The 14,220-nt window shown below is 37.7% G+C and overlaps 1 protein-coding gene across 6 annotated transcripts in view; it reads left to right on the plus strand.

Annotated features, from left to right (window-relative positions):
* The window catches only part of LOC129430243 (F-box only protein 44), an 84,162-nt gene that overhangs the window by 47,011 nt on the left and 22,931 nt on the right, over positions 1–14,220 (plus strand). The window contains exon 7 of one of the 6 annotated variants that reach the window (XM_073875077.1): positions 11,056–11,201. The exons of the other annotated variants lie outside the window; for them this stretch is intronic. Within the exon in view, the coding sequence (XP_073731178.1) occupies positions 11,056–11,184 (129 nt within the window). The 3' untranslated portion in view covers positions 11,185–11,201. Of the gene's footprint in view, positions 1–11,055; positions 11,202–14,220 lie in introns of those variants that run through there. 6 annotated transcript variants of the gene reach the window in all.

The raw sequence follows: 14,220 nt of genomic DNA on the forward strand, positions 1-14,220 counted from the left end.
ATGAATCGGGTGAATTGATCGAACTTACTCGTTGAGACAGCGACTTACCGCCACCTTGTGGCTATTTTAGTTTGATATTAAACATATAATTTCAGTGATTCCATCATTTCTATTTTTTAAATGATATTATAATTAAAGCATTAATCTCATGTTTTTATATGCTATAATTGCACTCCCTGCTAAAAAAGCAACATACACCATCACAGAAATTCTATTGGATTTATTGGTTTTAATGGAAATTTGATTGGTTGTATTGGAAACTATTAAAGTCTCTATGGGTCTCTGTTTGTCTGTACTGGTATGTGTTGGGTTCTATTGGTGGGGCCATTAAATCCTGGAATATGTCCCAAAACACACTACAAAAAGGAATTTTGTGATGGTTTTTATGGTAAAAGCTAATGGTGGGTATTTTAATGGAAACCATTAGGAATTTCTGTAATGGTTTTATTGCTTTTTTCAGCAGGGTTGAAGGGCAATTTCCTATGCAGTAGCCTTGTAAAAATAGGCTATGCATTATATTATATACCACGAGACAGCTTTCTGTAGGCTTATGTCTTGACATAAGCTATATATTGTGATGCATATAAAGTTTAAAAATCTATTTATATGGAGAAATATAACCGCAATAGAAAAGTTTGTTTCTGTTGCTGTCAACGTTGTCTTTTGGACGTTTCATTAAAAAAAAATCAGTAAACTCAAAATCTGACGAGGGTTTGAAAGGACATGATGCTTCTGCGCAGCAACAGTACCATGGGATCTTATAATAATCATTACTTCATTTTCAGTCTATCGTCTGCTTTTCTTAGCAGCTCAGTCACGCGTCACCTCGCCATGATTTGGATCACCTGCATGGCGTTATGCGTGAGTAGTTGTAAGGGACCACTATCTGTCAAAATTTGATTGATTTATGACCCCCTTTGACAGGGGGCGGGACTATCAATCAAAAGCTGTACAATCTGTCTAGGTTTGAGAATGGTATATCAAGGGCTTTAGACAGCGAGTATCCGGACCGTGCGTGTTTTACGATGTGTCAATCAGCTCGTTGTTTTTCCTGTGTGTGTGTGTGTGTTTTGTCAAGCGAATGTTTTATTGCTGTCAAAAATAAGTTTATAGTTTTAGACTGTCCAGGTTCTGTCGCTTTTTGTGGCCGCGGTCTCTCTTTTCCCATCCGTGCTCGCCGGCCCTCGGCCCCCGCTGCGTGTCTCGCGGAGGGGTCCGGTGTTCGGCGGACCTGTGTGCTGATTTGGACGAGAATCTGTCTATTTTAAACTAAATAAAATTTTAGCCGCTTCATGAGATCCGTGAGTCTTTTCACGACCCCTGCTCACTGTGTTCAGGCGTGTTGGAGCTCGGTCACCGGTGGTGATAGAGAACGAGCCGAGTGCGCGTTCATATCTGTCGTTTTAAAATAAACGTAATAAATGTAATTCTGTCCGCTGTTGCAAAATAAAGATTTATTTTAGATTTAGGGGTTTCTTGAACCAAGTCTCTGATTAAAACATGTGAATGCGCGCACCAACGGTGACAGAGAACTTACGCTGATGCGCACTTATATCTGACCTTAATAAACTTTTAAATATTTTAATACGTTTTCATCCCATCTTCAGGGTTTGTTTTTATTAATGTCTACTTAAAACCATGTGTGAATATGTGTATATTATACAACGAATCTTATCATGTATGCTCTGACAAAATAAAGCATTATTTTAGATTTTAGGTGGTGCGGACACATATTTGTGGCAAGTGCTGTTGAATATAGACGTTCGTTTTGTCAAAAGTTTCTTTAAAGTCAATAAGGAATCAAACATTTTAGATGTATCTGGTTAAACTTAAATCTGATATTTTCTATTGGTCTATTTCTTTAGTATCTGATCAGACACAATGTTTCAGAAGCTGATTTGTGAGGGTCTGTGTGCGTGCGAGATAATTCACAGCAGGGGCGGATTGTAAACTAGTTAGAGACTTTTAAAACCGTGATGGTGAAATGTGGTGCGGTCCACTCTGAAGAAAAGTAAAGTTTTATTTTAGATTTAGGTTTTTTTTAAACAAGTCTCTGATTAAAACTTTTGAGTGTAACATCACAAATATTTAACATATTCCGTATACCTGTATAGTTTAACCATTCCCTTATGCCATAACCTTAGGCGCCGTCAATACTTCTTTCTTTAGACTAAAGGAAATTTATTTTAACCTAAATAAAAGTTTATTCGCATCACGAAGTCCGTGAGTCTTTTCTAAAGGTCGATCACCGGCGGTGACAGAGAACGTGTCGGATGTACGTTCATATATTTCGTTAAGAAACTTTTAAACGATTAAAGACATATTCATAGCATATTCAGGGTTTGTTTTTATTATTGGCTTCTTAAAACCATGTGTGAATATGTGTATATTATAACGAATCTTATATTGTCTGCTCTGACAAAAATAAAGTATTATTTTAGACTTTAAGTGAAGTGGCAGCGCGTATTTTATAGCCTACTGTTTAATATAAACGTTTCTTTTGTCAAAAGTTTCTTTAAAGTCACGCAAAAATCTAATATTTTACATGTATCTGGTTAAACTTAAATCTGCTATTATCTATTTAACTATTTTTCTGATCAGTCAGCTTACAGAAGCTGCTCTTATGATCGTGTGTGTGTGTGTGTGTGTGTGTGTGTGTGTGTGTGTGTGTGTGTCAGCGAGGCAATTCACAGCAGGAGAGGGTTGTAAACTAGTGAGTTAGACACTTTTAAAACGTGTTGGTAAAATGTAATATAGACCGCTCTGACAAAAACTAAAGGTTTATTATAGATTTAGCAAGTTCTTAAACAAAGTCTCTGATTAAAACATATGCGCGCACCGACAGTGACGGAGAACTTACACTGATGCGCTCTTATATCTGCCGTTAACAACCTTTTAAACGTTTTAAGACATTTAAGTCCCTCTTATGGTTTGAATTCATTAATGTCACCTAACATCCAAGTGTGTACATGTGTATTTACGATAAATGTAACACGATACGCATTGTCAAAATAAAAGGTTTCTTGAACATGGTATTCCAGTGCGTGTTTTTTGTCTTGCGAGTGCTCGTCATATTTATTGATGTGAAAAAAGTTTGATGTCTTAGACGTTATCACCCACCCAGTAGCCCCCAATGTGTCTGAACAGCGGTGGTGTTCAGTGGCCCGTATTGTTCCTAAAACTCCGTGTTGGTAAAATAAGTGTAATACAGCCCATTGACAAAAAGTAAAAGGTTTATTTTAGATTTAAGGTGGTCCACCAGCGCCTTTATGGCAAGCACTTCAGGTTCTAAAAGTTTGTAACACCAAGAATTTGTTTAATGAAATATACAGTACATGTATAAGCAATGCACCAGAGTACATAATCTCCGGACGGGTCGCCAATACTATATTCTTTAGACTAAAGTGTATTTATTTTAACCTAAATAAAAGTTTATTTGCATCACCAACGGCGTGAAGCTGTTCATGCACCGCAATCTATTGTTCACGCGCATTAAAGGTCGATCACCGGTGATGACCAGAGAACGAACCGGGTGTGTGTTCATATAAACTTAATAAATGTAATTCTGTCCGCTCTGGCAAAATAAAAGTTTATTTTAGATTTAGCCATTTCTTTAACCAAGTCTCTGATTAAAACAAGTTACATTTGCTTAGGGCAATAGGCACATGCACACACATATCTGTGGTATTAAAAATAAGGTTTTTAAAGTTTAAGAAATTTAAACATTTGAAAAAAATCAAACATTTTATAGGTGTCTGAGTAAACTTATATCTAATGTCATATGAGCCGTACCGTGTCGCGTTCGTGTCTGTGTGCGTGTCCGTGTCAGTTTATGTATGTGTGTGTTATGCGATCCTAGAGGGCGGGGATGTGAGAGACTGTGAGGGTGTGTGTGTGTGTGTGTGTGTGTGTGTGGTTATCACGTGGTGGGGGTCCCAAATGATCAATGGCTGGATTTTTATGTGACGGACAGGCCCTAGGTCAGCCTGTGGCGTTAGATACAACTTAGGTTAACATCTATCAACGCATAATAAGCAAACATGAAATTATATTATACCTATGCATTGTTACTGATGTTCCTAGTTTTGTGTATTTTTCTTAAGATTTTGCTTTTCAAACTTAGTCAGTCTTCATACTTTTGTCTCTTCATACATTTGTTCATAGTTTTTCTTCGCTAGTGTCAACCCGCGTCTGAGATTTTTTTGTAAACTCATGTACACACTTGCGTATTTTTCTTAAACTTTTGCTTTTCAAACTTAGTCAGTCTTCAGACTTTTGTCTCTTCACACATCTGTTCAAAGTTTTTTTCTTCGCTAGGGTCAAATCCTGTTTGAGATTTTGTAAACTCATGTACACGCTTGTGTATTTTTCTTAAACTTTTGCTTTTCAAACTTAGTCAGTCTTCAGACTTTTGTCTCTTCACACATCTGTTCAAAGTTTTTTTCTTCGCTAGGGTCAAATCCTGTTTGAGATTTTTTTTTTGTAAACTCATGTACACACTTGTGTATTTTTCTTAAACTTTTGCTTTTCAAACTTAGTCAGTCTTCAGACTTTTGCATTCATTTGTTCAAAGTTTTTCTTCGCTAGTGTCAACCCGTGTCTGAGATTTTGTAAACTCATCAGATGTACACACTTGCGTATTTTTCTTAAACTTTTGCTTTTCAAACTTAGTCAGTCTTCATACTTTTGCATACATTTGTTCAAAGTTTTTCTTCGCTAGTGTCAAATCCTGTTTGAGATTTTTTGTAAACTCATGTACACACTTGCGTATTTTTCCTAAACAAACTTTTGCTTTTCAAACTTAGTCAGTCTTCATCAGACTTTTGTCTCTTCATACATTTGTTCAAAGTTTTCTTTGCTAGTGTCAAATTGTGTTTGAGATTTTTTTTTTTGTAAACTCATCAGATGCACATACTTGTGTATTTTTCTTAAACTTATGCTTTTCAAACTTGGGCAGTCTTCAGACTTGTTCTTAGTTCTATCTGCTCAGACAATATTTTGCATTCATCAATCGTCTTGTTTTCTTTGTAAGCGACATCATATATCTGTGATTGTTTTTGTGAATACAGATTGTTTCATTTCTATAGTTTATGCAACATTTTGGCAAACTCTTTAAATTAGTGCTAGATGATTAAAACAACAACGCAAAGTATGTTTTAGATTTACTTACTAAATCTTCCACGACGAAACAGCAACGACAGCACCATGTCCGAATCTGCAAACCCGCAAAACCACCAATAGCTCGATGCACACAACGAAGACCGCAAAACAACAAAGAGTGACCAAATCAAGATGCAAACATCCACAAATTGGCAATGTTTGAAATAGTTTGGACATGTAGCCTTAAAAATGGTACCAATAGATTAAAAACATTGCTAATTTGTAGATGTTTGCATCTTAATTTAATCACTCTTTATTATTTTGCAGTCTTCGTTATGTACATCGAGCTATTGGTGGTTTTACAAGTTTACAGATTCAGACATAATGCTATCATTGCTGTTTCGTCGTGAAAGATTTAGTAAGTAAATCTAAAACATACTTTGCGTTGTTGTTTTAATCATCTAGCACTAATTTAAAGAGTTTGCCAAAATGTTGCATAAACTATAGAAATGAAACAATCTGTATTCACAAAAACAATCACAGATATATGATGTCGCTTACAAAGAAAACAAGACGACCGATGAACGCAAAACACCGTCCGAGCAGACAGAACCAAGAACAAGTCCGAAGACCGCCCAAGCCCGAAAAGCACAAGTCCAAGAAAAACACACAAGCATGTGCATCCGATGAGTCCACAAAAAAAAAAATCTCAAACACAACTCGACACCAGCAAAGAAAACTTTGAACAAATGTATGAAGAGACAAAAGTCTGATGAAGACTGACTAAGTTTGAAAAGCAAAAGTTTGTTTAGGAAAAATACGCAAGTGTGTACATGAGTTTACAAAAAATCTCAAACAGGATTTGACACTAGCGAAGAAAAACTTTGAACAAATGTGTGCAAAAGTATGAAGACTGACTAAGTTTGAAAAGCAAAAGTTTAAGAAAAATACGCAAGTGTGTACATCTGATGAGTTTACAAAATCTCAGACACGGGTTGACACTAGCGAAGAAAAACTTTGAACAAATGAATGCAAAAGTCTGAAGACTGACTAAGTTTGAAAAGCAAAAGTTTAAGAAAAATACACAAGTGTGTACATGAGTTTACAAAAAAAAAATCTCAAACAGGATTTGACCCTAGCGAAGAAAAAAACTTTGAACAGATGTGTGAAGAGACAAAAGTCTGAAGACTGACTAAGTTTGAAAAGCAAAAGTTTAAGAAAAATACACAAGCGTGTACATGAGTTTACAAAATCTCAAACAGGATTTGACCCTAGCGAAGAAAAAAACTTTGAACAGATGTGTGAAGAGACAAAAGTCTGAAGACTGACTAAGTTTGAAAAGCAAAAGTTTAAGAAAAATACGCAAGTGTGTACATGAGTTTACAAAAAAATCTCAGACGCGGGTTGACACTAGCGAAGAAAAACTATGAACAAATGTATGAAGAGACAAAAGTATGAAGACTGACTAAGTTTGAAAAGCAAAATCTTAAGAAAAATACACAAAACTAGGAACATCAGTGGCAATGCATGGGTATAGTGTAGTTTCATGTTTGCTTATTATGCGTTGGTGGATGTTGGCCTGGGTTGTGTCTAGCGCCACGGGCTGGCCTAGGGCCTGTCCGTCACGTGGGGATCCTGCCGTTGATCATTTGGGACCCCCACCGCGTGATGGCCACACACACACACACACACACACACACACCCTCACAGTCTCTCACATCCCCGCCCTCTAGGATCGCATAACACACACATACATAAACTGACACGGACACGCACACAGACACGAACGCGACACGGTACGGCTCATATGACATTAGATATAAGTTTACTCAGACACCTATAAAATGTTTGATTTTTTTCAAATGTTTAAATTTCTTAAACTTTAAAAACCTTATTTTTAATACCACAGATATGTGTGTGCATGTGCCTATTGCCCTAAGCAAATGTAACTTGTTTTAATCAGAGACTTGGTTAAAGAAATGGCTAAATCTAAAATAAACTTTTATTTTGCCAGAGCGGACAGAATTACATTTATTAAGTTTATATGAACACACACCCGGTTCGTTCTCTGGTCATCACCGGTGATCGACCTTTAATGCGCGTGAACAATAGATTGCGGTGCATGAACAGTTTCACGGCGTTCGTGATGCAAATAAACTTTTATTTAGGTTAAAATAAATACCCTTTAGTCTAAAGAAAATAGTATTGGCGACCCGTCCGGAGATTATGGACTCTGGTGCATTGCTTATACATGTACTGTATATTTCATTAAACAAATTCTTGGTGTTACAAACTTTTAGAACCTGAAGTGCTTGCCATAAAGGCGCTGGTGGACCACCTTAAATCTAAAATAAACCTTTTACTTTTTGTCAATGGGCTGTATTACACTTATTTTACCAACACGGAGTTTTAGGAACAATACGGGCCACTGAACACCACCGCTGTTCAGACACATTGGGGGCTACTGGGTGGGTGATAACGTCTAAGACATCAAACTTTTTTCACATCAATAAATATGACGAGCACTCGCAAGACAAAAAACACGCACTGGAATACCATGTTCAAGAAACCTTTTATTTTGACAATGCGTATCGTGTTACATTTATCGTAAATACACATGTACACACTTGGATGTTAGGTGACATTAATGAATTCAAACCATAAGAGGGACTTAAATGTCTTAAAACGTTTAAAAGGTTGTTAACGGCAGATATAAGAGCGCATCAGTGTAAGTTCTCCGTCACTGTCGGTGCGCGCATATGTTTTAATCAGAGACTTTGTTTAAGAACTTGCTAAATCTATAATAAACCTTTAGTTTTTGTCAGAGCGGTCTATATTACATTTTACCAACACGTTTTAAAAGTGTCTAACTCACTAGTTTACAACCCTCTCCTGCTGTGAATTGCCTCGCTGACACACACACACACACACACACACACACACACACACACACACACACGACCACAAGAGCAGCCTCTGTAAGCTGACTGATGAGAAAAACAGTCAAATAGATAACAGCAGATTTAAGTTTAACCAGATACATGTAAAATATTAGATTTTTGCGTGACTTTAAAGAAACTTTTGACAAAAGAAACGTTTATATTAAACAGTAGGCTACAAAATACGCGCTGCCACTTCACCCAAAGTCCAAAACAACACTTCATTTCTGTCAGAGCAGACAATACAAGATTCGCTACAATATACACATATCCACACATGGTCTCAAGAAGCCAACAACAAAAACAAACCCTGAATATGCTATGAATATGTCTTTAATCGTTTAAAAGTTTCTTAACGAAATATATGAACGTACATCCGACACGTTCTCTGTCACCGCCGGTGATCGACCTTTAGAAAAGACTCACGGACTTCGTGATGCGAATAAACTTTTATTTAGGTTAAAATAAATTTCCTTTAGTCTAAAGAAAGAAGTATTGACGGCGCCTAAGGTTATGGCATAAGGGAATGGTTAAACTATACAGGTATACGGAATATGTTAAATATTTGTGATGTTACACTCAAAAGTTTTAATCAGAGACTTGTTTAAAAAAAACCTAAATCTAAAATAAAACTTTACTTTTCTTCAGAGTGGACCGTATTACATTTTACCATCACGGTTTTAAAAGTCTCTAACTAGTTTACAATCCGCCCCTGCTGTGAATTATCTCGCACGCACACAGACCCTCACAAATCAGCTTCTGAAACATTGTGTCTGATCAGATACTAAAGAAATAGACCAATAGAAAATATCAGATTTAAGTTTAACCAGATACATCTAAAATGTTTGATTCCTTATTGACTTTAAAGAAACTTTTGACAAAACGAACGTTTATATTCAACAGTATTTGCCATAAATATGTGTCCGCACCACCTAAAATCTAAAATAATGCTTTATTTTGTCAGAGCATACATGATAAGATTCGTTGTATAATATACACATATTCACACATGGTTTTAAGTAGACATTAATAAAAACAAACCCTGAAGATGGGATGAAAACGTATTAAAATATTTAAAAGTTTATTAAGGTCAGATATAAGTGCGCATCAGCGTAAGTTCTCTGTCACCGTTGGTGCGCGCATTCACATGTTTTAATCAGAGACTTGGTTCAAGAAACCCCTAAATCTAAAATAAATCTTTATTTTGCAACAGCGGACAGAATTACATTTATTACGTTTATTTTAAAACGACAGATATGAACGCGCACTCGGCTCGTTCTCTATCACCACCGGTGATCGAGCTTTAATACGCCTGAACATAGTGAGCAGGGGTCGTGAAAAGACTCACGGATCTCATGAAGCGGCTAAAATTTTATTTAGTTTAAAATATACAGATTTTCGTCTAAATCAGCACACAGGTCCGCTGAACACCGGACCCCTCTGTGAGATACGCAGTGGGGGCTGAGGGCTGGTGAGTACGGATGGGAAAAGAGAGACCGCGGTCATAAAAAGTGACAGAACCTGGACAGTCTAAAACTATAAACTTATTTTTGACAGCAATAAAACATTCGCTTGACAAAACACACACACACACACAGGAAAAACAACGAGCTGATTGACACATCGTAAAACACGCACGGTCCGGATACTCGCTGTCTAAAGCCCTTGATATACCATTCTCAAACCTAGACAGATTGTACAGCTTTTGATTGATAGTCCCGCCCCCTGTCAAAGGGGGTCATAAATCAATCAAATTTTGACAGATAGTGGTCCCTTACAACTACTTGCGTGTCTCGCTGTGTTTGCACGATCACCCTTTGTTAGATTTAATCCCGCTCAGCTGATTCCACTTGATGACTTGTGATTAAGAGGCGCATTAAGCATTCAAATTGTCACATGTTGTGCATTGCAAAATTAGCAAACGCCAATATAAAGTGTTTGCAGCCGCGTTTCAAACGAGGCATTGATCAATATTCTTGCGTGTGCTGGTTTCTCTCCGCGTTCTGTGCTGCTGGTGGGCGAGCCTCAAACTCTGATCAGCCCCCATCCAGGGCATTAAATGTTATTAATAATGCATAATTTCACGCGTTTCCATATTAAAGTGTCCACTTCCAAGGGTCTGTCATCAGATCTGTTGATAACGTGCATTTTGATAATGATGTGTGCCAAGACATTTTAGAAATCATGACCGGATGGCGATTTACTGGGTACAGTGCGTATGCTATAGTGACCCTATATATACACAGTTATGGTGACACAAAATGATTTAAAACTTGAAATAAGGTTTTGGATATTGCACATCTCCAAGTCATTCACTCCATGTGCAACTTCATTCGCTTTGTCACACCACTAGGTGTCACTGTGGCCTCAAAGCTTCAGCACTGGCACTCAGAGATCGATTGCTACGTCTGAGGTAAAACACGCCCCCCTCATTAGCATACAGACGAATAAAAGAAGAAATAAATAAATGTATAAATAAATAAATGTGGAAATAAATATATATAGAAATATATAAATGTATAAATAAATACGTGTTGACATAAATACATTTATACATAAATAAATGTGAAAATAAATAAAAGTAAAAATAAATAAATGTATAAATAAATGAATAAATAAATAAATAATAGTGTGAAAAAATACAATTATACATAAATAAAGAAATACAGGTATAAATACTCATTTATTTTTGCTTTTTTACATTTCCATGTATATATATTTCTTTATTTATTTCTGTATTTTTGTTTTTTTACATTTCCTTGTATATTTATTTATGTATTTATATATTTATGAATATGGCAGAATTGGCTCTCCATACATCCTGCATGAATAAATCAGGGGATTTTCCAGGCAGACTCATCCTGGGATGTCAATAATTATGAGGTTATTGTGACTGCGGTTGTAGGGTCTGCACTTATGATGGAGGAGGAAAGAGAGTGAACAAGCATAAAGATCTGATTATATGTGCAAAGGTTGTTTGAAATCTTACCTTTTATTCTCACTTCTTTCATTTCAGATGACACACGTCTTTAAGAATTATGGACCTCGAGTTCGGTTTATCCATTTTACTCACGGAGGAAAGGATACAAAGTTCTGGGCAGGCTGGTATGGAGTATGGATTTTAAACAGTAGTGTAGAGATATGACAGCTTCATGGAGATAAACGTTGTTTTATTATATCATATTTTTTAGGCCACTGATGGACAGCATGAAAGTTTGTTCTGATATGAAGATTATATGCATTGTTTGCTTCTTGTTTGTTACGTTCTTTTATACATCAAAATTTAACAATTTCTATAACAAGTAATTTTATGACTAAATTGTTGTTTATTTTTATAAAAACTCTGATATAACTATGACACACAACAGTTTCACGGAAGGTCAGAAACTATGTCAAACACTTGTAATTTCCTATATTACATCATGCAATGCATTTTACGATATGTGTTATATAGAATATACAGTAAAATAACATAAAAGTCATAAAACAAATGTAGAATACTCCCGCAAAAACTTACAGCCGGATGACATTGAAGTACCACAAGAGCGAGACGAAATTAGATTTCGTATGATTTCTCTAATCGTTCTCCCGTACTTTGACGTCATCCGGCTGTTGGTGTCACGGTAGGAATACGGAGAGAACCCAAACGCAGACAAACGTAAAAATAAACTGAAGGTTTATTTAAATCACAAAACACAAAAACCCACGAGGGGGTAAAACAGGTGATAAATAACACCAGGAAACAACACTGAATACAAAAATAACGAAGACTCAGAGGATAAGATTCAGGAAACATGAAGGACATGAACTAATACACTGAATCTAGACGAACGAACGAGCACAAGACAGAGAACGAGAGGGTATTATAAAGACAACAACTCAAATGGGGAACAGGTGCAAATCATTACATAATCAGGACAAGACCACATAAGGGAGTAGGGTAAAAGTGACAACACATTGGGAACATGTGGCCAAAGCATACAATGATACTCCACATGTCCCCACACAAAACACAGTACTGCCATGATCTTGCCCTATGAAATCAGACCTGAATCTAGTACAAAGGTCTGGCAAGACCATGACAGTACCCCCTCCTTTAAGAGCGGATACCAGACGCGAACATAGACAACACGAGGAACGAGAGACTGTACACTGTAAAAAATCCAACTTTAAAATGTTCATGTAACTTGAACAAAGATTTCTTTGTTGAAGGGCGTCAATTGATTATTTTGTGTTCACTGAATGAAAAGAGCATAATCATTCAGCTAACAAATATTATTTTGTTGACTGGACTTAGATGTATAAGTTTTTGTCCAATTCTTTCACCCAACTTGTCAAACTGAGTAATCTGAACAAGAAATTAAAAAAAAACAATGGTCCGAGTGGTTCCCAGCATGCATTGCGACATGTTCACTTCTTTGGTTTATATTCACTAAAAAAGATGACTGTTTTAATGTTTGCTGGATTTATTTATGTTGTTATGTTGTTAATGTTAGTTATATGTTGTATTTAGAGTAATTTTTAAAGAATTATGTTTGTTCATTGTTACCATGATTGAGAAGTGTGTGTTCAGTGTAGAGGCCAGCACAATGAGTTAGCGCGCATCATTGTTGCCTCACAGCAAAAAGGTCTCTGGTTTAAGTCAGACAAAGACTTTGTTTATGAGACCTTTCTGTGTACAGTCCAAAACATGTAGATTAGTTAAATTTGGATATACAAAATTACTCTTTACCAAACTTAGTCACTAGTTGAGTAAACATAGAAATTTGCTTATTACCTAATCAGTTTAAGTTGGTTCAACTTTTTGGTGTAAGTTGACATTACTCAGTAAATTGAGTTAGGTGAACTACATCATCCAAGAGTTGAGTAAACTCAAAAAAGCTGTGCAGCAAGTTGCCTTGAAAATTTAAGTTAAGTCAACTTTTTATTTTTTACAGTGTACAACAGAGAACACCCATGAAAATATAACGATAAACATTAAAGGCAAACAAGCATACAAAACAAACGGGTTGGGGTGATTCAACAAAAATAACAAACAAGGGGGGGGGGGGGGGCAACAACAGGGTGGGAATAATGTCCAGGGTGAAAACAGTGAGTCCCAAAATTATAATCTCCAGGCGGTGCAGAAAACCACCGTGGTTCAGTCCCTGTAGGCGGCTGACGAGGTGCAGGTTGCGCAGGTGGCTGACAAGATGCAGGTTGCGCAGGTGGCTGACAATGTGCAGGTTGCGCCGGTGGCTGACGTGGCTCTAGCTGCGCAGGCGGCTGACGTGGCTCTAGCTGCGCAGGCGGCTGACGTGGCTCTAGCTGCGCAGGTGTCTGACCTGGCATCGGATGACGCTCCGGCGACTGAAGATGCCGGTAGCTGATCCGACGCACCCCTTGTCCTCTTCTTCCTCCGTCTGGATGCGGGGAGTGCAGGACGGAGACCGGGCGCAGGAGTGGTTTCCGGAGCCGGAGGGACGAGAGCCGCCTTCCCCAGCTTGATCGCCCCCGTGAGAAGGCCCCTCGGGTTGGATGAGGTTGGATGGGATCCGGCAGTCTCGGTTGGCTTCCGTAGTTGCTGTCGTTGGGCGAGACAGTCTACAAGGTCCCAATAGGGCAGATGGAGCAAATTTCCTCGCTCCTGAATAGGTGGGGGTTCATTCAGACCAGCCACAAGGTAAGCGCTGGCCAGAAACTCTGGGTAACTTCCCCTACTCCTCTCCACTACCAGGGCATAGTCTCTGAGAGGAAGCCCCCTCTGCGGTGGGAAGGGCCCACTGCCGGAAAGCGTCTGGGTGGAAATGGAAGACCACCACTCTGGGTCTGACGCACACTGCATGACGGTCTGTCCGCTGGGTTCAGTTGGGCTCGTTCGTTCTGTCACGGTAGGAATACGGAGAGAACCCAAACGCAGACAAATGTAAAAATAAACAGAATGTTTATTTAAATCACAAAACACAAAAACCCAAGAGGGGGTAAAACAGGTGATAAATAACACTGTGGATAACAAAACCAGGAAACAACACTGAAAACAAAAATAACGAAGACTCAGAGGATAAGATTCAGGAAACACGAAGGACATGAACTAATACACTGAATCTTATTATAGCATCTTAAAATTGCCATTTTGCCTTTTAAATCCAAATAAGTTAATCTCTGCACTCTTGGATAGTGCAGTTTAAGGGGCTTATCCCGT

Source organism: Misgurnus anguillicaudatus, chromosome 13 (assembly GCF_027580225.2).
Source record: "Misgurnus anguillicaudatus chromosome 13, ASM2758022v2, whole genome shotgun sequence".
Classification (NCBI taxonomy): Eukaryota; Metazoa; Chordata; class Actinopteri; order Cypriniformes; family Cobitidae; genus Misgurnus; species Misgurnus anguillicaudatus.